The sequence below is a fragment of the Penicillium mononematosum genome (genome assembly GCF_028829835.1).
Source record: "Penicillium mononematosum strain IBT 11891 chromosome Unknown utg000003l:1.0-8172316.0:1.0-8177699.0, whole genome shotgun sequence".
NCBI lineage: Eukaryota > Fungi > Ascomycota > Eurotiomycetes > Eurotiales > Aspergillaceae > Penicillium > Penicillium mononematosum.
This window is the reverse complement of record NW_026643273.1, coordinates 791,751-814,566: the sequence shown is the minus strand read 5'-3', so window position 1 is coordinate 814,566 and position 22,816 is coordinate 791,751. Positions and strand designations below refer to the sequence as shown.

General features: G+C 49.4%; 7 protein-coding genes across 7 annotated transcripts; 4 read left to right on the top strand and 3 right to left on the bottom strand.

Annotated features, from left to right (window-relative positions):
* Positions 1-331: 331 nt before the first annotated feature.
* Positions 332-3,184, top strand: N7519_005214 (uncharacterized protein; the record flags this gene model as incomplete). Its single annotated transcript, XM_057291990.1, is given in 4 exon segments — positions 332-496; positions 555-1,512; positions 1,529-2,419; positions 2,505-3,184. The coding sequence occupies 4 exon segments, from the start codon at positions 332-334 to the stop codon at positions 3,182-3,184; spliced, it is 2,694 nt and encodes an 897-aa protein (XP_057146801.1).
* Positions 3,185-3,998: 814 nt separating this feature from the next.
* N7519_005213 (uncharacterized protein) lies at positions 3,999-9,505 on the top strand (the record flags this gene model as incomplete). The annotated part of the gene is made up of 4 exons (XM_057291989.1): positions 3,999-7,958; positions 8,033-9,011; positions 9,073-9,296; positions 9,344-9,505. 4 exons carry the CDS (start codon positions 3,999-4,001, stop codon positions 9,503-9,505), a joined length of 5,325 nt encoding a protein of 1,774 aa, XP_057146800.1.
* Positions 9,506-10,171: 666 nt separating this feature from the next.
* Positions 10,172-11,700, bottom strand: N7519_005212 (Bicupin oxalate decarboxylase/oxidase; the record flags this gene model as incomplete). The annotated part of the gene is made up of 6 exons (XM_057291988.1): positions 10,172-10,374; positions 10,429-10,546; positions 10,602-10,944; positions 10,992-11,185; positions 11,243-11,478; positions 11,574-11,700. The coding sequence occupies 6 exons, from the start codon at positions 11,698-11,700 to the stop codon at positions 10,172-10,174; spliced, it is 1,221 nt and encodes a 406-aa protein (XP_057146799.1).
* A 1,252-nt stretch (positions 11,701-12,952) lies between these two features.
* On the top strand, positions 12,953-14,691 carry N7519_005211 (YncE family protein; the record flags this gene model as incomplete). Its single annotated transcript, XM_057291987.1, has 6 exons — positions 12,953-13,259; positions 13,318-13,346; positions 13,406-13,534; positions 13,588-14,004; positions 14,055-14,239; positions 14,301-14,691. Coding segments are annotated over 6 exons (1,458 nt in total), but the record flags the coding sequence as incomplete, so codon positions are not given.
* Positions 14,692-15,362: 671 nt separating this feature from the next.
* On the bottom strand, positions 15,363-17,092 carry N7519_005210 (uncharacterized protein; the record flags this gene model as incomplete). The annotated part of the gene is made up of 4 exons (XM_057291986.1): positions 15,363-16,459; positions 16,510-16,733; positions 16,787-16,877; positions 16,933-17,092. Coding segments are annotated over 4 exons (1,572 nt in total), but the record flags the coding sequence as incomplete, so codon positions are not given.
* Positions 17,093-17,583: 491 nt separating this feature from the next.
* Positions 17,584-19,082, top strand: N7519_005209 (NAD(P)/FAD-dependent oxidoreductase; the record flags this gene model as incomplete). Its single annotated transcript, XM_057291985.1, has 3 exons — positions 17,584-17,866; positions 17,919-18,878; positions 18,934-19,082. 3 exons carry the CDS (start codon positions 17,584-17,586, stop codon positions 19,080-19,082), a joined length of 1,392 nt encoding a protein of 463 aa, XP_057146796.1.
* A 350-nt stretch (positions 19,083-19,432) lies between these two features.
* N7519_005208 (cysteine-rich secreted protein) lies at positions 19,433-20,803 on the bottom strand (the record flags this gene model as incomplete). The annotated part of the gene is made up of 2 exons (XM_057291984.1): positions 19,433-20,259; positions 20,314-20,803. 2 exons carry the CDS (start codon positions 20,801-20,803, stop codon positions 19,433-19,435), a joined length of 1,317 nt encoding a protein of 438 aa, XP_057146795.1.
* Between the last annotated feature and the right edge of the window lie 2,013 nt (positions 20,804-22,816).

The window sequence follows — 22,816 nt, the reverse complement described above, 5'->3', positions numbered from 1 at the left end:
CAGGGAGCAAACAGTATCTCAGATGTAGCATTGAAATGACGGGATATTGGTGGTAACTGTGGAGCGATTTTATAAAGCAAGAACCAAATCAAGGTCAATCTCCATAGCTTCAAACACGTCCGACGCGAAAGGCGCGTTAATGGCTTATGTCAGGCTGATTGCTCCATAGACTAACGCTAGTCCTGATATGGCCTAGGGGTGCATTGACCGGCCCGACATAATCCCGAAAATTTTTCAGATTTCCAAATTGGATGGGTCCGCATCAAAAAGATCACACGCTTTGAAGGGACAGGAACTCAAGCCATTTTTTATTCTTGGTATTCAGTTCGTCATGGACTTGCAGTCCCCATCTGTCCTGGCGCAATTGCCTCGCCCCCTTCATGCGTCTACCGGAAAGACCCGTATCGGGGATGTCTTCAGTCTCGCCGATGCGAAAAAACGCAAGCGCTATGAAGTCGCAGTTGCCGTGGATGGCGAGGCTGTGAACATTTACAATGTATGTTTTCTACTTCTCTGGTGTTCCCTTGGTTGCATCTGACACTAATCTTCATCAGGTTCAAACACCTAAGCTCGTTACTTCTTACGCCGTCCCACCGCAATCAACTTTCTCTTGCCGCCCATGCTCAGTTCGCAGGAAGTTGTCAAAGAAATCGACAGTTCGAAGGCAAACCTACACGGCTGTAACTAAGCCAGAACATCAGATCAAGTGCTTTGTGGAGGAGATTGGTAGCAGCGGCTCGAGTGCTCCGGTCATTTCTTCTTCGGCTACCACCGTGACCGACTCGACCAGCCCGACGACTTTTGTGGGAATAGTGCCCTCTAGTACCGTTGCCGAAGGAGAGACGGACCCATTCGATATTCTGGCAGTTCACGAAGATGGTCGTGTGCGTAGACTGTCTTCGGATCTGAAGACCCAACGATGGAGTATTCAACACAGTGAGATTGCAAAGATTTGCTCTACTCACAATGTCCAATCCAGCTTTTTGGTCGAATTCGATGATGCGAAGAAGGCTTTGTTCAAAAGACGACAGGATTTGGCTTTGCTGGCGCTGGGCGATCTGACAACTTCAGGAACCACCGAGCCATCTATCTTGCTTCTGGTATCTCAACCGAAGAATACCGATCGAGTCTCCCTCAAGGACATCATTGTGCAAATGTTCTCAGTCCCCGCTCATGCGAAGTCGGAGTCACGGTTGGACGAAAGCCAGCGCCTACGCCATCTACAAACTTTCCACATCCCGGACGTGAACGGCCTGGAAACCACCAATGGCAATGCTATGCAATGGAGCTTCCATTCTGGCTCGGCGGGGTTGAACCTTTCTTTTGAAAGGGGTTTCATCAACGTTGACCTCTCTCAGTACTCTCCCTGCGTCACATCGCAATTCGTCCTTGATGAGGAGGAATTCTCCTCGGTCATGCGCATTTCTCCACAATCCGTGATTGGAGCGCAACAATCTCTTGTGGCGGTGTATGATACCCAATACCATTCTGTGCAACGCAGCATTCCGGCCGGTGATCTTTTGTCAAGCACTGGATCGACCCCAGAGACTCCCCACAAACTTCATCAGCTACTTCGCCAAACTTGGGATTGCTGTCGCAACCAAGGGCAACACTCTTATTGCCTTTGACTTGAGCTCTCTCCCTAGTGCGCCCAGCTCTTCGCTGAAGCGGACCAGAGATAGCCTGCTCATTGACGCCATCGGCAGAGGTATTGGTTCATCTGGTGCGCAGTGGGATATCGCATCGAAGAAACACCGATCTGACAACATGGCCTCCCTTCGACTTACTTCACCAGAGCAAGTTGAGAAATGGACTCAGCTCACAAAAACAGTGGAGGAGGCAACCAAGACAAAGAATATTGACTTGTTCGATAATGCCGTTCTGACATACTTCAGCACCTCCGATGCCTCGACAACGCTCCCGGTCCGTGGGCAGTATGTTAACTCCGAAGCAACTCTTTTCTTGCTGTCAAAAATATTCGCTGTGGAGGAGTCTGCCTCAGATGACACCGTGTCGGCCTCCCCTTTATCTCAACTACGTGTTGCTATGTGGCCCCCGACTACCTGCGACTGGCTGATTCGCTTGGGACATCTGTCACTCGACAACGTTGAGATTGCGCTCCGTCGTGCATGCAAGCCACGCATTTTGCAGCCATTCCCCACCGGATCGTTCATTCAGGCCCTCCTCGATTCGGATCCCTCATTGAAGCAGGTCAACCAAGTGCTTGAGGGTCCCACTCTGATTTCCTCCGATGAGTTGGCCTACGCGCTCAAGACCTTCTTGAACCAGGCACGTTCCCACTCTGGAACGCTCGAGGAAACAGCTCGTGCGATCACAAATGGTGATATTGCCACTCCTACCCAAGAACTTTCAAAACAGCTGGGGGCCGAAACGGCAACCCTGAAGGATATCTTCGCTGGTCTAAACACCTCGCTCCAAAAGATTCACTCACAGCCCGCGTCAGTGATCGTTCATTCCCTCCTGCTCCAACCTCTCCCGAACAGAACTCATTTCTATGGTTCACCATCTCCGCCTTTCCCTTGCTACCGGGGGTTACACTTCTCGATTCACTGAAAACCCCCCAACACCTATTACTCTTGACCAAATTACCCCCACCCTCTCTCTCAACGTTATCGTTGATCTCATCACTGCCTCCGTGGATGCCGTGGGCCCGTCCGGTTGGATCTCGGCCATCCCCGCAGCGGCTGACTTTGAGGACTCGGACTCGGTCACTGCCGCTGCTAGTCGTGAAATGGAATTGATTGCGGACATGAAGTCCGAAGTCTCCGCCGCGCTTGCAGGAGTTGAAGAGGCAACCTATCTCAAGGGTGTTTTGTGCGAGTACCTCCGCTTTGCGGACCAAGTCAGCACTCCAGCTACCACCTCCGAAGATGCCCTGGCCAAGATGGATGCCGAGGCGGCTCCGTCCCACCTGGTCCGCTACGAGAAACTCAATGGTGCCGACTTGATGGTCTTCACTCGTCCCGGTGAGGGAGAGGATGGCTACGATGGCGATGCTGGTGGCAAGATGCTACCGCTGTCACTCAAGGCTGCCTCTACTGACGTGTCCCGCACCAAGACCAAGAAGTCGACGGGCGAGGTCAAGAACCGCAGCAGCCGTGAGATTGGTTACTTGCGCCGCAAAGCGGTTGGCAAGTACTCATTCGAGAGACTGATTATTTAAGATCATTGATGTGCATTTGATGTTTTATACTGTAACATTCATTATTGAGGGAGACAATATCCTAGGAGTTAGAGACGAACAATACATATTTGGGTTCCTATACAGTATTTCAATTATTTATTTCTGTGCGAATAACCAGCTCTCGCCCTTGCGCGTGCTAAATATATCGATATTCGAGCCCAAGGGATTTTGGATCAATATGATTTGCTTTTTTAGTGACGATCAAACCTTGCAGATATATATAAGTGGGACCGCGGACGCTGAAAATATTTTCGATATACGCGATCAATGCTCAAAACATTAAGACATCGCTAAATACTACGCAAGACATGATATCAGGTCAATTCAAGGACTTATCTTGAATGAACAAAGGACTAAGTGGGACTAGCCAACATATTAGGCTTCGAAGGGATTCAATAGCTGTAGCTTGAATCTCGGGTGTTTGGAGCTATTTAGCAGCTTTTCCCCAAAAATAAAATAAAGAAAGGGCAATACTAGAAAGTAGGGTCAAATATATAATTGATAGATCCCAAATTGTATATAATATCTTATAATATATTAAGAATTCTACAGAGTACAATATATAGGATATTGATCTGGACGGGGAACAAAAAGGTAAACAAAAGATAATAAACAAGGGGAGCTTTCCTTAAGTGGAGATACACTGGACACCGCATCTCCGCACTGTTACCCGTTCTTCCTTCTCTTTTATTAGCTCCGATCTATGCCTTTTCATGTTGATGTTGATGTTGATGTTGATGTGAAGTTGTTTTGTTTTGACCCGGAACGCGTACCGGCATCATAACAAAGGAAAATGAGCAACCAACCATGGCTTGACAGTCTGTCTGACGACTGGCCATCTCCAGCTTCGCCCACCAGCCCGGTACCCGTTCTACCTGTTCGATCAGAATCGCCTAAAACCAGTCAGCAAGGCACCCCTAGTCGCATTCCTCTACCCGCGCGGCGTCCCTTGGAACAACAATCGCCGGGGAGCAACAAAAAGGATAAGGTTACCCGACCATGTCATTTCCATAGAAGAGAACCTCCGACTCCGAAAACCCCACGAACACCCAAAACACGCAAACCACGATCGCCTCACCCTAATAGTTTGAAATTCAATACACCCAAGGCCGACCCAAAGATCAATTCCAGGCCAAGTCCCAAGGTCAGCCCCAAGCCCACCCCGGGTGCGGCTCGCAGGCAGCCCTCAATGGATATGCGCTCCCCTCTACGATCAGTGTCAAACGTCTCTAAAGCCTCCACACAATCCGAATGCGATGGTACGGTTCAGATCAAACCGAAGGGCAAGGACACAAGAGAAGGTACACCAGAATGGCGCCGGCGACTAGTGCGCGGGGAAATCGCCGCTGGCGAGCAACGTGATCTGTTCGCGCCGATGGGACTTGAAAGCGTGTTCAAGCCGCCTACACCTGGTGCTGCGACGGCGCAGCAAGGGTCCACCCCGTTTACGAAGCAGGATGACAATCTGTGGGATTTCGCCGACACACCTTCGCGACAGGATAGAGACGAGCAGAACAGTCGCGATAATGACCCCGAACGCGTCGATGATGAGGAGGGAAGGGATAATGGCGACCGATCGCCGGAAGGAACCGTCAATCGCGCTCCTTGGGAGAATAATGGGGGCCTGGACGTGGATTGGGACCAGGAAGGGTTCTCCCAAGCGGGGAATTCCCAGCTACGGACAGCTAGTGGGCTGGAGGATCTGCGCAACGAGGGAATCACTCCCATAACCTTCACCCGTAACAACACCGTCGATGGCAATGGGACTTCAGAAGTCATCAAGTCTGCGCTGAAGCAGGTCACCAACAAGTTGGAAAGCCTGTCTATTAAAAATGATAGTCGCCCGGACTCCCCCGCAAGCGATAGCTTCCTCTTCTACAACCACAGTGAACCTCACGTGGAGGGGTCTCCGCGAGAAGACAGCTTGCTGGACGCGACCAGTCATTCTCTACCCCAGGATCTGTCTATGGGGACGGTGGACTTTAACAGTCGGCGAGGAAACCGCTCCTTCCCTCGGCGATTTTCCCCTTCGCCCTTTCCTTCGCACCGTTTGTCCCCCACAACCCTCGCCAACTCTAAAATCCGAAGTTCTCCCTTGTTCAACCCCCACAAGACCGCGTCACCTGGTCTACCGCGTCCTTCTTCGTCTCATGTGCGGCCATCCACCTCTGGAGCGGAGAATGAGGCCAAGATGCCGTCTTCAGGAAGTCCATTGAAGCTGTTTGGTGACCATGACACATTTACTAACAACAGACTTCTTCGGCGCATGAGTCAGTTTGAAGACAATTTCAGCGACACGTCAGAAGGGGAGGAACCCCCTTCGCCCTCAGAAGAAGCGCGAAGAAAAGGCGAAAACCGCAGCCTTCTAAATGCTAGACACGAACCATTGCAGGAGATCTCCCCTAGGCGAAATGAACGCCTTGGGTCTCGAAATGCTGTACATCAGATCAGCCAGTTTGGGGGTGGCGAGTTGGACAAATTCGATTTCTCAGACACCAGCCCCTACGAGCCCAAGTTGATGTACGATGAGGCCAGAGGGTTTGGGTCCCGCCCGTCTTCACGCAAGCGATCGTCAACTCGGCAAAAATATTTCCGTGGCCCCTCACAGCAAGGGCTGTATCATTACACCAGATCGGCAAGTTCGGGATTCACCAGGAAGCCCTCTGCCTGGATGCGCCAGGATTTCTTTGATGATATGCGGCATGGGACTCGTCCGAATAATAAAGAAAATATGGCCCCTGATGTGAAGCGAGTACCCCGGGCCCCCGGCATGGACCCCACCCCGAAACGGCGCCGAACAATTATGAGAAACAGCAGCACCGACCCCTATCACAATGCCAACGGCGGTTCGCCTCAGAAGTACGGTGACAGCATGTCACTGTTGCAACGGAGTCTTATGCAACACGGCGTTCAGGTCGAGAATAGTGACTATCTTGCTCCGCCGGGCCTTTCTCAATCGATGCAGCGACCTCGAACACCCACACCAAGCCAAATACGAACAGACGGGGAAAGTAATGTTGCACCGCACAGAGACTTCTCCGAATCCAATTTCGATAATAACGATTATTCTGATTCCTTTTCCATTGATGGTGACGTTCCACTAGTTAAGATTACTGGGGCTAGTGATACCTCGCGAAAAGGATCCATAACCACCCAGGATTATTTAAACGAGGCCACCAAGATCATGGATCTCATCAGATCGAAAGGACGAGGTGCAGCTGGATTGACAAGCGTACATGAGTCTGACGTGGAAAGTGAAGGCGACGAGTTCAGCGACGACGACGAATCCACACGCGAAGCCTTTTCTCGCCCTCCGAGCCGTGATGGAACGGATCTTCGCAAGTTGAGAGAGGTGAAGGAGTTGAATCCCCAGATTTTGAGTCACCTGAAGAAATACCAGGAGCAAGATGATCCGGATGACCGCGAAATGTCCCTGCATGCTCGTCATAGCCAGGGCGAGGGCCAAACCGAGTTTGGTGAATCAAACTCACAGAATATCCGAATTCACGGTCCGAGGAAACGAAAGACTAGTGGCATGACTGATGACACAGCGGAAAACATCGCCCAGGATCTGATGACTATCAACACACAAATGTCTGGCTTCAGTGTCAACTCCCTACCCACAGGCTCTTCACACAGCTCCCAAGTCAAGGGTATGCTGGCTTCTGACCTTGTAGCCCACCTGATCCCGAATGAGGTCAATGGCTTCAAGTATGACCGTTCGAAGAATCAATGGGTGAAGGATGAGGTGGAAGAACCACAGGCGCCAATCTCAGAACCCACCGAGGAGACTGATGATCCATTCAAGGATATTCCGGATCTTAGTGTAGACGAGCTCCAAGAGATGATGCGAGTTCATGGTCTCAGTTCTCCCGCAAAGAGCGACGCTCCAGCTGATCGAGAGCAATTCAAGGCCCGTGGTTCTTTGGCTGCGAACGCATCCCCAAGAAACCTGATGTTCGACCACACACGAGAGACGGGGACCCATCTCTCGGCGCAAGCTCGGTTCAATCAAGATTCACTCGCTTCACGTCCAGTGTTCCTAACACTGGGACTAGAGCTACATCATGGGGCACGGACGAGGCCGCAGAAAGGAGAATCTCTGCGCAACGGAAACTTGAAGCCCAGCGTGAGGACCCGTTGTCTTCGAAGACCCCCCCGATCTCTCGGAAAACAAGCACGTGTCGCGACAGTGAATCTCTCATCACCCCTTGTTTCACGCCCCTCTTCTCGTGGCGAGCCTGATAACACCAAGTCTGACTCGGACACGAATCACACCTACCATGGGATTGTGCCAGACGAAGGTGCAGGCCCAGCAGACCAAGAAAATGGCTCAATACGGTCATCCCTTCCTCCCACGGGGCGTCAAACTTCAGTCGGTGGACAGCCGTTCATTCGACGTCCCATCTCGAGGATTGAGGAGAGGAACGAGGAGACTATTGATGACCAAAGTCTCATCCGCAGAAATGACTCACTTCATGTTCAAGAGACACCTGCGAAAAACGAGGCAGAGCATTCTTTGATGCCGATCCGGAGCGTCGGGCCGGACACAACCTACAGCTTCCACCTCAGCCCACTTGCGGACTTTACTGTCAACCAAGGCGATAAACCTCTGAACCTTGAAATGAGCTACGTGGCTCAACGTACAAACCCGTCCTCTTTGCGACAGGTGCACGGAACGTTCGCACTGGCAACTGAAGATTTGATCAAGCATATTACCGACGTGGAACCATATGAGCCTTATTGGGAACACGTGCGCCGCCTTGTCCTGCGCCAGAAGGGATTGATTACGCTACACAAGCTGAACGAATTCTGCCCCGACTAGAGGAGTTGGATGTTTCCGACAACGACATTGGTCAATTGAGCGGCATTCCCCCAACCCTGCGAACCCTCAAGATTCCTAGAAACTGCCTCTCCAACCTGACTCCCTGGGGTCACATGGTCAATTTGCAGTACTTGGACGTTTCAGGAAACGATATCGAGACATTGGATGGCTTCGCGAGCTTGATTCATCTCCGGGAATTGAAGGCCAATGACAATCAGATCCGTAACATAGACGGGATTCTTGATCTGAATGGCTTGCTAAGCCTGAAGCTGAGCAACAACTCTATCACTGCAGTGGATTTTGAAGGGTCCGAGTTGACACGCCTTCGTGATCTTGACTTGAGCCACAACTGTCTGACATCTGTTCGAAATGTCGAATGGCTTCCGTCACTTGCCACTCTCGATGTCAGCGCCAACCAGATCAGTCGTTTTGACACCTCTGCTTCCCTTATCAGTCTCCGCGCCCTCAAGCTCTCCGAAAATAAACTGGAGGCCTTAGATGCACGGGCTTTCCCTTCTGTGAGCCTTCTTTACCTCGATCAGAACCACCTTTCTACCGTTACCGGCCTTGAGAATTGTCACAATCTCGAGGTACTGTCTCTCCGGGAGCAGACACCATCCAAAGAAAAGGACATTGAACACAGGCTGGATCTCGATTTGGGACTTGTCAAGGATGTTCGCAAAGTCTTTTTGTCCTCAAACAAGCTTTCCCGCCAAAGTGTCTGCCCTTCGGCCCCGCTACTACGACTTCAGCTTCTTGATCTAGCTGCGTGCACGTTGAAAAGTCTCCCGAGTGATTTTGCTTTGAGCTTCCCGAATCTCAAGGTTCTAAACCTTAATTTCAACTCGGTTGATGATGTTGAGCCGCTGGTTGGAATGAACTGTCTTGCCAGACTGATGGTTGTCGGCAACCGTCTCTCAAGGATGAGAAGGGTCTGTCAGATCCTCAGTCGACTAGGAAAAACCGGGAAAGGAACTGCGTGTTCCTTACGCAAGCTTGATCTCCGTGGGAACCCGTTGACTATTGGCTTTTACCCCCCCAGCAGTGACTGGGAGTGGCAATGCCGATCGCATGAAATTGAAGTCTCCAGAACAAGCGGTCATCCGGCACCAAGGAACCCACCGGGACCTTTCTGATGCTCTGGCTGAGCTCGGAAACGATGACCATGTCTCTCACCGTGCTACCATGGGTGATGAGCCGAAGACAGACAGAGACATCGAAGTAGACGACCCATACACACTTCCGCTCGCCGACCCGCAAGCGGATGTGAAGTACTTAAGGCACCTCGATCAAGCCACACGCCTACGCCGGAGGGTACTGGAACTCTGCTCTACGCCGGCACGAGTGGCTCTCTCCACACCCTCGACGGACTAGACCTTCGGCCCTCACTGGGCGACGAGTGCTCTGACATGAACAAAGCGTGGGACAGACTGGAGCATCTTGGTGTATTGCGGAGGAAGGCGATCAAAAATTAGGCTATATTCTTTTTTTATTCTTTTCTGCCATTTCTTTTTCCAATCACGCGAGGAGCGCGCGTGATTTGAGCATTGTCGGCGGCGTGTATGGAGTTGGCCACGCTTGGTCTTTCGTGTTTGCACAGCATCAGCATATTACCGGAGTTGGATATCGAATCAATTCTGGCATTTTGGCATCTTCTACTGTCTCTAGCCTATTCGGGCTTTATTTGTCTTGTTGTTCTTGTATGTCTTTGCCCTTTGTAGTGTGTCATGATAGTATGAGATAGAGCCTGTTCTGACCAGGTTGGCCCTCGATCTGGGACTGATTGTCTCGGACAGAGAATTGTAAAGGGGCTGCATCTTAGATTCATGCTCTTCATCTTGCGAGACCGACAAGGGCTAAATGCTCGACGACTTGAAGCAGTTTGCCATGTTGGGATATTGAGTCTCACCACGTCCGATTGGACACTACTTACAATACTTGGTAGACTGCACTTTGTTGATAAGACGGGCTATCTTCTTTGGTGGGTGTCACGTATTGCTATAATTAGGTTCGAAATGCAGTATTGGAGAATGGAAAGTATATACGTATATAGCCCACGTATGTAATGTAGCATACGGGCAGAAGTCCTGCTATATAGCTGCCAGGCCAGGCGACAGACACGACAATACGACGATGACAGATTATTTCTTGCCATGAACAAGAATTTGCTTCTCCTTCTTGATCTGCTTGACCACTTCGATATCGACCTTCAAGACATTGGCAACAGTATCAGCAGGAGTCAAAGCCAGCCACTGTGCCAGGGAGATATCAGCGACGCGGTCGCTCTTGTAGAGCTCGATCCAAACAAGTTTCTCTGTCTCGGAGGTGTTCTCGATATAATGTCCTTTAATTAAGGGTTAGCACCCTTTCTTGGTCTTGGAAGAAGTATACTTGCCACTATTGTCGGGGAAAGCAGCGGTGTCACCCGCTTGGAAGTCAAAGGTGCGAGCCTTGGAGTCACCAATAAAGACAGTGGCACGAGCGTGACCCTGATGGAAGTAGAGCCATTCCTCGGCCTATACGGTAATCAGCATATGGTTTCTCCTTTCAGGCAGTTGTTCGTAAGCTTACGTTAGGATGCCAGTGAAGCTCACGAAGACCCTTGGGTTCCAGTTCTACAATCGCAGCAGCAAGAGTCTTTGAAATGGGAAAGTTGGTAGAGTCAATCTTGCGGAATGTTCCACCGTGACCAGGGACAGGCTCCGAGGGGTGTTTGTAGGTGTGGTAGACGTAGGAATCATCACCTCTCAGCGTACCCACAGGAGCCTTGTCAAGGTCTTTGCTGACAGTGCCGTTGAGAATATAAGGGAACTTTGATGGAACCGAGTCGAAGATACTAGGGTCAACACCAAAGTTCTTGGCGAGAATATCTCTGGGGGTGTGGGCAATCCAGTCGTCGACCATGAAAGTAGTTCTTCTAAGTTAGTATATTGAGCTTGTAAAGATGTAAATGGAACATACCCAATCTTCTCAAAGTCACCGTCATCAAAAGCGAGGAGGTACTCGTTCTCATCATCCAGGCCTTGGACATTATGCGCTACGCCCTTTGGGAAATACCATATATCACCCGTTTCGAGGACCTCGGTAGTGAAGCCACCGTTTTCATCAACACCGGACAACAGGAGGGAGCCGTTGTATACAAATCCCCACTCGGCCTAAGTACTAGAGTAAGTGATTTTTGCGGTAGAAAGTGTATAGTTGCGGCCACTAACCGTGCGGTGCCAGTGCAGTTCGCGGACAGCGCCCTTCTTCAGGTGTTGCTGGGCACCTGCAATATCATGGCTCTGAGGCAAGTCCTGAATGACTTGCTCCCGAGACCAGCCGCCTGGGAACAGTCGAGTCTGCGACTGGGAAAAACTCCACTTCACATTGGGCACAAAGCCATTATCTGTACTAGCAGTGCGGAATTGGTCTGGGTTTTGGAGGTCGAGAGCTTTGTTTGTTCCACCTATTCACAGAGAGCTGTAAGCATGCACCATCTCGGCGAGAGGCCATAGAGAGAACATCCAGTCTTGGAAACTTCAGAGATTTTCTTGGGCTTACCTAAAATTGGGGCTCCTTTGGCACCGCTAATCGGCTGGTCATTGCCACCGTCGTGCCTTTTAGTCCGGGGCACTGCAAAGGCAGAGGAAACAAATAGGCCAAAGAGTGCGAGACTTTGGGATTTCATCTTGAATGAAGGACAATATTGTGCACAGGAATGGAATTTGGACTTGGGTCCCTCAAGCCAAAAAGCCTGGATTCCTCCCAGTTATATATGACATTTCCCAGTAGCCCACACCGTTCAAATCCCGAGACGAATAGACCCCAGGAATCCAGCTAGCTTCATTGTGCCGCTCCCTAGTTTCTCGGCTTTGTGGTGCTGATCCCAATGAAATTGACAAGAGCACATCGAGTTAAAAAGTATAAACAGAGTCCAAAGAGATGATGCAATTCAGGAAGGCCTATCCATCCCGCCTCCCGCGGAAGACCTCGTAAAAGAAGCCACACGCGATATAATAAATTGAAATCGAAAGGTACGAAGTACTCGGGCAAGGCTAAGCATGGTGAAGATATAACAACATTCTTGGCATCATGTCGAAATCAGGGCAGGGTCACCCGTGCTCATCGTCTCCATGGGGAAATTGAAAATGTCGATCCAGGGACCTGACAAGTATTCTCGGTAAATTGTTGTCTCGGGATTTAAAAAGTTGAAGTTGAAGTCCGACCCTGCATCACCTCATCGGTACTTTCGATGAGTACATAGATCTCCCATTTCTTGGCATGCGCAAATCATTCCTCTACTTTCACGTCTTTGTTGCAAGCTCACTCAAAAAACAACACTTGAACCTTTGCTTTGACCTCCGGACTTCATTACCGTGCCTTGTTTGGGTATTGAATTGTTGAATGTGAGATATAGCGATCTCCGGGGGCGGTTCTTGGACCTTACCTATTCCGGAAATTATGGGTTCTCTTAGCCGTAGTTCCAACACCAGTTCGTCCACATCATATCTGTGGCGCTGATAGCGAGGGCAAGACCACGTGCTAGTGTAGACTGGCTCTTGCTAGAGACACTTTTTGGGTTCGAGCTATTGATTTCACGAACTTGTAATCCCTCTCTCGAGACTTCAGATTAACTTCAAGCACGACATCTCCTCAAGTCTAGGAAGAATCTCTAAGATTTGGCTTTACAGAGAGGGCTGAATACGAGGACAGCTGGTCCAGCATCAGACCCCGAGTCGGGGATTGCTTGGATTCTCGACTTTGAGGGATGAAATTCGCCATTTCGCAGATCAGCCTCTCGTCGAGGAATTTGGAATATCACACCAATCTAAAATGTAACTCCCCTCTTGCGTGCTCGGTTGTGTTATCGTTGAGGTAGCTCAGGGGTGCAAGACGGCGTCTCATTTGGGACGAGATGAAGGTGAACTCAGGTATATAAGCTCTTGAAAATTCTCGCAAATACGCTCATCAAACCAACGCAATCCTGCTCGATATTTCTCATCAACAAGATGAAGTATTCTATTGCTTCTATTGCGTCCCTGGTTGCAATTGGGGAGTGCCTTTCTTTGCCTCCTCTCATCCCCAGCATTCCTGGAGTGACCGAGCCTTTGACGACCAACGCTCCTCCATTGCCGATTTTGCAAGTCCCTACACCTCCGCTGGATAGTCCTCCCTTTACACCGAGTGATATCAAGCCCAAGAAGATTGGTTATTTCTGGACTGGCTCGGCGGACAAGTTCCATAAAGGTAGGGATCTACAAATGGCGGATTGTCGAGGGGAGACAATGCTAATTATCATTGGTAGACTTCCTCGCTACCTACAGTTTGGATGATGTAGGCCAATCCTACGCCGGTAAAGACTGGCTTGAACCTATTTACTAATTTGATCTTAGGACACCTTTGGAACCCTTTTATGGGTCACAGACGTGCCTAGCAGTGGCAATGACCCCCACCACCTGGGACCGTCGCTGGATGGAAAGACTATCTGGGGTGGTGGGTTGCTATCTCTATTGAAAACACAAGTATGTATACTTTATTCATTACACTTTCCACAGAAGATTTAATCCTTCATTAGGATACTGGCTTCTATTTCGATACCTCCAACCCTTACCGTCCCAAGTTCCTGAAGAGTAACCGCGGTATCCTTTCATCCATTGCGGATGAGGTCCGGGCAAAGCCAGACGGTGGATTTTTCATCACCTACATGGGCTCGGCCGTTGGTACTTCTCCTGGTCGTCTCGTCGAAACCGATGCCGATTTTAACATCATCCACGAATGGCCTGAGGATGTGGAGGGCACTCTCAACATTCTCGAGCAGCAGTTCTCTCCTCACGGACTCAGTATTGATTGGGAGAAAAAGCTTATTCTAACTTCGGACTTCGTCGAGCCGATTTCTATCTTGAAGCCGAGTCTTGGAGTGCGCCATGCCGATACACTGCGTCTCTGGGATCTAGACTCTAGAAAGATTCTCAGTACTCTTACCATTCCTAACGTGAGCCAACCTTAATATTTAATTAGCTTGGACTTTCTAACTGAAATCAGGGTGGTGGTATCCAAGATGTTAAGTTCATCCCTGGACATCCAGAATCCGCTGCTATCGCCACTGCCGTGCACCTGGGTCAGCTTTGGGTCATTTACCCTCTGCGAAAGGACGCCAACGGCAACCAGGGTGTGATCGAGGAACTATATGATCTTGGTCCCAAAGCCCGTGACACAATTGCTATCTAGTAAATACTCTTTATCTGCTGTGTACACGAATAACATCATTGCTAACACTATCCCCCCCAGCTCCGACATCAGCCAAGACGGTAAATACTTCTACGCAACTCTTACCACGGCCAACCACATTGCTGCGCTAGATATCAGTGATCTCAGCAACATCAAGCGCTTGGACGACCCCGATGAGGACCAGCCTACCGTTGGACCTCACTATCTCAAGGTCACACCTGACCAAAAGCACTTGGTCGTCACCGACTATTTCGTCCAGACTGGAGATATTGGTATCATCAACACTCCGGCTGACTTCAAGGCGCTCTATATCGACCTCAACGAAGACGGCAGTCTTTCTTTTAACCGCACTATTGACTTCCCCAAGGAGTTCGCCAACCGTGGTGGTGCTAAGCCTCACTCTAGTGTGGTCTTTGATCTTACTGATCCTGAAAACCCTCTCTACTACTAGGTTACTGCTTTGGTGGCTCAATAGTAACACTGTCAATGTGAAATGGGAGGCGATGAGGACGGGAATATAATTTTACTCTTTTGAGCCTGACATGTGCCGTCGGGTCATGTTTTTACTGTGGATATACTACGGCCATTCTTTAGTCAAAGTTTATACATAATGTTGGAGAATCCCCCCTAGATGGGATGTTTTTTTGTGCAGACTGAGGCCTTTCTTTGCCAGTTTGCTAGTCCTTTGTTCAGGCCTTTATAAATGCCCTGCTTTATTAGTTCGAATACTAAGCGCTTCTTCCTCTTCCATCGCCCTGGTGGCATGACATAGAGAATCCTCTCCTACCAAACAAATTAAGAAGGAGACAACACATCCATATAATCAGACATCCGAAAGTCTACCTGACACTGCCAAAAAACGCCACTAAAGACATATAATAAGACGTCGAAGAAGGCTACCTGAGAAAACGACGAAGAAGACCACAGCCGACTATTTTGATTCCCTATCAATTATCAATGTACATCACCTGGGCTCCCTTCATGAGAAAAAGAAATTTTATTTAATATCATAAGGACAGTTCACTGGGTATCGAAAATGAATAAAAGGAGAAACTAGACTGCAATATCGTCAAGGGCACAAATCAATCGACATAAACATAAGCTCAATTAGAGCCTCAGTGGCTAAACTTCATGCGCATTTGATGTGGGAGGCGCCTTCGAACTTCCATCTATCCGACGCCGATCTTCGATCTGATCAGCAGACACTGACGGACCAGCTCCTTTACTCGCAACGATATCTTCTTCCAATGCAGCGCGGAATTCCTCGCGCTTTGGAAGGAGGTACCGCACATCCACAAATCTCAAAATGCTCGTCATAATAATCACAAGAACCAACAAGGCCAATGCAGACTGCCACCCATATTTATAAAATGGAGCTTGACTCGCAGGCCAGACAAGAACCTGCGACCACGAAGAAATGGCGTAGTACCCAGCAACCGCAACGCCGACAACAAGTGACCGAGCCTCTGGATCCTGCGGAATAAGATCAGAGAGCCAGGCGAAGATCAACGGCGCCGTGCCGAGACAAATATACGAGATGAAGTATGACGCATAAGCAGCAGATAAATCCACCGACAACGGGTGTGTAGTCCAAACACTCATGATGATACACGGGACGATTCCAATAACCGCTTGAAGAACGATGAGCGTCCAACGGGTTTCAAAATAATCTGATAACAGAGCCCAGATCCACACGAACACGACATTAATCGCAGACCCTCCGATGGGGATAGCATTGACCTGCGAGACAGTCCATCTCGCGCTCCCGTCTGGATTCTTCAGCGATTTCAGAAACAGTCCGAAATAAACATATCCGTATGTTCCAAGAACCGTTGCGATATACAGAATCGCAATGAAGTAAACAACCCATCCGGAGAACGTGCGTTTCACGCCGGCCCAGGTCATCTTCTTTGGCTCGGCGCGGCCGTTGCGCGCGAGCCGTTCTAGCGACAGCTCGCCGTGGACTTTCTTGAACCAGAATGCGCGCGGGTTAGGTCGGTTCGGTAGATCGGGGAGCATGATGAATCCTGCGAATCCCCAGATTACCGTGATGATTGCGTTGATCACGAATAGCCAGCGCCATCCGGCTAGGCCGTTACGTCCGTCGAGAGTGTCGGTTATTGCGGCTTGCATGGCGCCCGAGAGCATTTGGCCGACTGCTTGGCAGGAGTGGTAGAATCCCATTCTTTTGGCGAGTTCGGTAGGGGTATACCAGTACACTGGAGGTTTGGTTAATTCGGGTCAAGGGAAGGAATTTCGAATGACATACTGAATAGTGTCATCATTCCTGGCCATGCGCTACTTTCGCATAGACCGAGGAAGACCCGGAGGGCGTAGACTTGTTTCGCGTTCGTTGTCATCGCGATCAATCCGGTCAGAACACCCCATGCGATCTCCAAGCCTGGGAGCCAATAGCTTGGGCGTACGTAGGTGAGGATGATTTGGGAGGGAATTAGCATTACGCAGTAGGCGGCGTTAAAATATGTTGTGAATCTAGACAGTATTAGCTGTCAACTTGCGGTACGTAAATGTCTCGGACAACTCACAGATTAAGCTCATTTCCGAACAAGTGTAAATCCTCTTTCATGCCAGATACGTAGGCATTGTTGATATTTTGTTGGTCGAGATATTTGATAACTGACAGAAGTCAGTTCGGCCGATCTCGAGCTGTTAGAGGGGTAGCCCAACGCACCCTGTGAAATACAGCCGAAGGTCATCAGGAAGATGTCAAGGCGCCGGACCAGGCCTTCTCCTCCGGAGATCGGACATCGACGTTCGACGCATTGCGTCGAAACGGTTTGAAGGACACCATAATTATAGTGGTGTGGCAGGGGGGAGAGAAAAAGCCAGCATTCTGGGTACCTTAGCCATTCATATACCCAAGCAGGCCCGAGGTATGATAAGGCCCCTGTGAACCCCTCACAGATAAAATAGCGCGTCTGGGGTAGTCTTTGGCTTGAGATCCGACTAGGATGTTTCTGTAAGGTGCACGCGTGATAAGCCTTTAAAGCACCAATGGTTGTCCTTGTAACGTCGGAGGAATGCCGAGGTCGCTGATAGAGACCAGCCTGGAGGCATTTTGGCGTTTAGTCAAGTCCACCCAACTCCACTGCCAAGGTCGGCTTAACGAGTGGATCTGGAGATAGGTCGAATCCTATCAGTTTGAAAGCCTTGAAGGGGGAACTTTGGGGTTGAAGGATTTGAGGGGGAAGTCCGCGATAGGAGAACCCCAGGCTTCCCCGCATGCGACAACGGAGAATACGAGACACACTCTCTCTCCGAGTTATATATATATATTTCTTGAATATTTGTGGTAACCTTGACTAATTGTATATCCTCTGAAATGTCAACTTCAAATATTGAGACAAGCAGAAGCCTGCCAAATCCCACCCCTTGCTTGAGTTACTGGCAACGAACAACTCGGGCATACCCCAATTTGCATGCAAATATCGATACAACCGTTCCATCCAACTCAAAATATGTCATTGTGGGATCCGGTATTTCTGGCGGTTTAACGGCCTTCAAGCTGGTCGAAGGAGGCGCCAAAGCCGAGGATATCGTGATTCTCGAGGCACGAGAGGCAGCAAGTGGCGCAAGCTCGCGAAATGCCGGACATGTGCGACCAGGTCTGTCAGACTTCCATGGGAATATGGCGAGCATTTCTGATTCGTAAAATAGATGCTTTCAGGGGTTTCAGTGCATATGCCAAAGTGCATGGAGAGCAACAAGCATTGAAGATCATCCAGGATGAGCGACTGGTCCTAGAAAGAGTCGACGCATTTGTCAAGGAACATAATGTCGAATGCGATTTCAACTTGACAACAACATTTGATGTTTGCATGACCCCGGAATTTGCGGCTTACGAGGCAGAGAGCCTGGAAGCGTTTAAGAAAGCAGGCGGCGACACTTCGCACATCATATTCTATGAAGGAGACCAGGCCAAGCAGAAGACGAGAGTCCCGGGAGCTGTAGCAGCATATGAGTGGCCGGCAGGATCAAGCCACCCGGCAAAGCTTGCACAGTTTCTTCTTCAAGCAGTGATTTCCAAGGGTGCGAGGCTCTTCACGTTTTGTCCTGCCACTGAAATTGAACGAAGTGGCGCGACCTCAGAAACCTGGAAGGTGCACACGCCCCGGGGGGTAATCAAAGCGGAGAAGATTATACATTGCACGAATGCCCATGCTGCCTTGTTACTGCCGCAGTTGGAGGCTTATATTCGGCCAAACCGTGCACAGGCTCACTCTCTTGTACCTGTTCCAGCTTTCTCAGGGCAGCAGGCTCTGCAGAACACTTTCTCGCTCCGCTTTAGCCTCCTCCACTTCTACTCCCTGATCCAGCGTAAGGGAGATGGTACATTGGTGTTAGGTGTATCGCGATCAAACCCAAACATGAGCACCGAGACAAATGCTGGTCGATTCAGCACTGACGATTCCCGGTATAATGAAGAGATTGTCCAGGATGCTCTGCAGACGTTTGGTGAGATATTTCCTGCTTATTCATCTCAGGCTGCTATGCATGGTGAGGGTTTGGATCATGCCTGGACTGGAATAATTGCCATGACTACGGACTCTGTCCCGTTCGTCGGGGCCATTGATTCCCTTCCTGGACAGTATATCTGTGCCGGGTTTAATGGCCATGGTGAGTTTTTCTTTTGCGAGATTATATCCTAGAACGACATGCTAACTCGAGACAGGCATGGCCCGGATATTTACGTGCGCTCCGGCTGTCGCCCAACTTGTGCTTGGCAAGACCTGGGATGAAACGGGGCTGCCAGAATGTTTCCAGCTTACCAACGAAAGGCTCTCCCGGCTTTCAAATGGAGATTTGCCTTCCATTTGGTAGCTGAGTCTTATACCCCGGTTGACACGATTGAAATACATTCCATGCATTTTCTCTAATGTATTATGGTAGAGGCTCAATAACTCGTATATGGTTGATCAATCTGGTAAGCTATGTAACTGCACAAGTTTTTTTTTTGTTCTTTGTTTTTTTTTTCCATCATAACAAATAATTGAATGTTGGCCAAAGAGTGGACAGGTGTGTAGGTCTTTCCAAACAGAATCACTTCAACAGGCAAAGGGCAATGACAGAACTAGGTAGTTGGCACGGACCGAGGGACTCTTTGGAACTAAGGAAAACAGTGACAAAAAAAGAGAATCTGTAATAATATTCATCAGACAGCGCAGGGTAAACTAGCGCTTCTCCGTGGGACGGAAGGTCACCCAGTCCTCTCCAGCATTTTGAGTCTTCGGTTGATCTTCGTAATAAGGATGGTGAGAGCAGTAGTTCTTGCTGAATCTCCAATTGGCACCTTGACACTTCGGATTCGCAGCACACTCTTTATAGCATGTCTCTGGATCGGTCACATCCTTTCGAACCGTGATCATGTCCGTGTTTGTGCTATATGCCTTTCCACAAATAACGTCAAATTCAATCCCATTGAAGACACGAGTCGTGCCATCTTGCGTCGGGCAATAGGGCTTCGTACCTTCCTCGGTTTCTTCCTCGGCAGAACAGTCGATCTTGCCACAGCATTGGTTCTTGCTGTTCTTCCAGATGCAATTGTTCTTGTCGGCGCGGATATCACATGGAACCTCAAGGAGTTCGAATTCAATGCACGAGTCGGTTGCCTTGTTGTCGAAGGAGATACCCGGGCTGACGTCTGGACAAGCTTGTGAAAGACCCTGGTTGAACCCTGTAAGGCAATATTTGCCACAGGGCCACTTGGTGAACGAGAAGTTCCCAGCCTTTTCATAGTCAGGAGTCTTGCCGATGTGGGCACCATTCTGTTTATTGTCCACCCATTGGTTGGCATCGGTTGCGTAAGGCAGACTGCCATGAAGGTCCTTGATTTTGACTTCGTCGCTTGGATTGACCGGCAGGCCTGGCGTGCACTTTTCATCCTTGCAAAGTTGGAATTTTGCAGGCCGGATATACTTGCTCAGCTTGGTTTCAGAGTACTGGCCGCCGTTGAAAGTCAAATAATTCTCCGACCTTCCAGTGAGGAAGTAGCATTTGCCTGCATGAGATTAGCTGCTTTAGTCCAGCGTAAAAGGTGTATTGGATGATGTACCTGTCTTCAAACCAGAGTCACACTTGGCAGCTTTGACGGGCTTGCAGGTGCCGTCGTCGGCCATGGTCTGGCCCTTAGGGCACTGGCACTTTCCGTCGACCATCTCTTGGCCATTGGGACACTTCTCTGCTCTCTTGCACATCTCGCCGTCATAGACGGAGCCTTTCACACAGCACTCATATCCAACATCCGCAGAGCCGGTCACGTCATGGCCCTCCGCGCAGCAGTGCCATTCAGTGTCCGCAGACCCTTTGAGGCTTTCTCCCTCCAGACAACAAGTGGCGTGCTTTTTGTCTGGAGTGATAAAGGGGGTCTCGTTTTCTTCGCAGTGATAGCTCCCGCGATAACGGCCGGTTCCCCACCGGACACTATGTCCCTCGACATAGGGCTCTTTTCCCGGTGCGCCGACTTCGTCTGGCTCGACTTTCCTGCCGTATGCAGCATACGCCTGAAGGAGGATGGCGAGAATGCCGAGAGAAGAGCCTTTCATAGTCGGTTTTGGTATATTGAAATTGAGAGTGATTGAGGGTTTGTGATGATGAGAGCAATGGACTGGTCTTCATGGGCTCTTTATATCTTTCTCTCCCTGTGCCATCCCTCTTTTGAAGATGACTCAAGCCCCGGTACTGCATCTCCTTCCTCTAGGTCAGTATCTAAGTTTGAAGGAGAAGACGATCTGCTGCATACTCGTGGAGCACATCAGTTGCCCTCACTTGAGTAAGCAGGGTCCTGAAGATTCGGACGCATTCATACCATCTGTGGATTCATGCAGTTTATGGCAGACCTTTACTTCTTGCTAGATCTTCCTAGGCGTTATGCCTTCATTTCCTTTGTCCTACGAAGCTATTTAGATAGGGCCCATGGCAGCAGATATAGATCATCACCAGCATCATATTCATTCATACTGTTGATCACCTCTTTCTTTCTTTCTCGTAATCTGCAGGACACAGACACCATCAGATTCAAGTACGAGAGACTTTATTGGTCTACAGTAGCCAGCCCCACGGGCTCTGCAGAGTATTATAGTTCGTGATGAGTGTCGATCAGCTCAGTCGATCACTTCGCCCTCCGTAATGGGACGGGACGAACCCAGTGGGGTACGCCAGATGCAGATCGGCATTGACTCCAACTTCATGCTAGGGATTAACTACGTCATGAGCATGATATTGGTTTGCATACTCAGTACTTGTGGAAGACAGACGTCAATTTTCTGATTCAGGATTACCAGTTTGGTATTTCAGCAATGCAACGGCCCTGGAGCATAACAATCGCGGCGAATAGTATGAGGTCGTTGAAAGCACGTGAGGACCTACAACATACGAGAGTTGTTGTAGGTACCATCACCTAGGCGAAGCCTATGTCCCTGTGGAGATGCCAAACCATGGGTTTACGTACAAAGTGCAGCCATATACATACAAGGCAACTGGTGCAGATGTGTCAGAGATGGATCTGCGAGAGGGGTTTCCGTCTTCAAGTGGGTACTGTAAGAGTTTGAATTGCGGGGAAGACGACAGATCTTTCTTTGTCAAGTAGGTGGATGTACAGCTATTTATGTCATAGCTGAGGTGGCTCACAAGTACGATATGATTCTTCCTTATAGTTCGTCTATTCCAATTCAATTCTTTTTTCGCCTTTTGTGGAGAACAAGGTTCATCCTACTTTCAGATGAACTGCAGCAAACCATTTTTGGATAGAAAGTGCGTTTGATTTGTGACAAACTCAGCTCGATCAGCTCGAGAGGGATGCTCGGAAGAGCTCGTACCGAGATGGTTTAAGGTGGTTGGGGGTGATGGTCTGCACAAAAAAAGGTGCATTGTGTGTCAGCGGGGTTAAAACACATGATGTTTGCGCTATGAAGAATCGTGGGGTTTAATACAATATTCACTGCAAAAACACGCTGTATGTTGTAGCTTGTCAGTGCTCGGGTTATATACTAGGTGGGCGGGGCCTGAGTACCCTTTTGTGTCATTGGAAATGGGAAAATTGGTGATCTCTTCGAGGCAATAATAACATGAAATCCTATGTTTCCTTCAAAGGTTCTGCAACAACTACGTCGTACCTCAATTATGGAATTGGTTTCTCTGATCATCCCCATTCAACCCCCGATGTCGGCGCTGCGAACACGATGACAACTGGAATGATGGAACCACCTCTGTGTACATCAGAATCGACAGAATGTGACCATAGTTTGTTCCAAATAGAGGGCAAATATGATCTCAAGACGCTGAGAGCGAAGAGCATATTCTGGCTGTTGAAGACAAACTAGGGATAGATTAGACAGTTGGTTTTTGTGGTCGACCAAAACAAAGCTTAGTAATGCAGATAATGCACCTGCACCCTCCTATTTCCAGATTCAAACCTACCCCCCCTTTTCGTCCCACGTTCCAAGAAAGAAGTCTAGATCTTCACTCATAAACAAGTTGGGAAAGGTATCCCGTCCATTGGAAGCTCCTTCCGATCCACAGAGTGGGGCATCGGACCGTCCCGAAAAGGCAAATATATC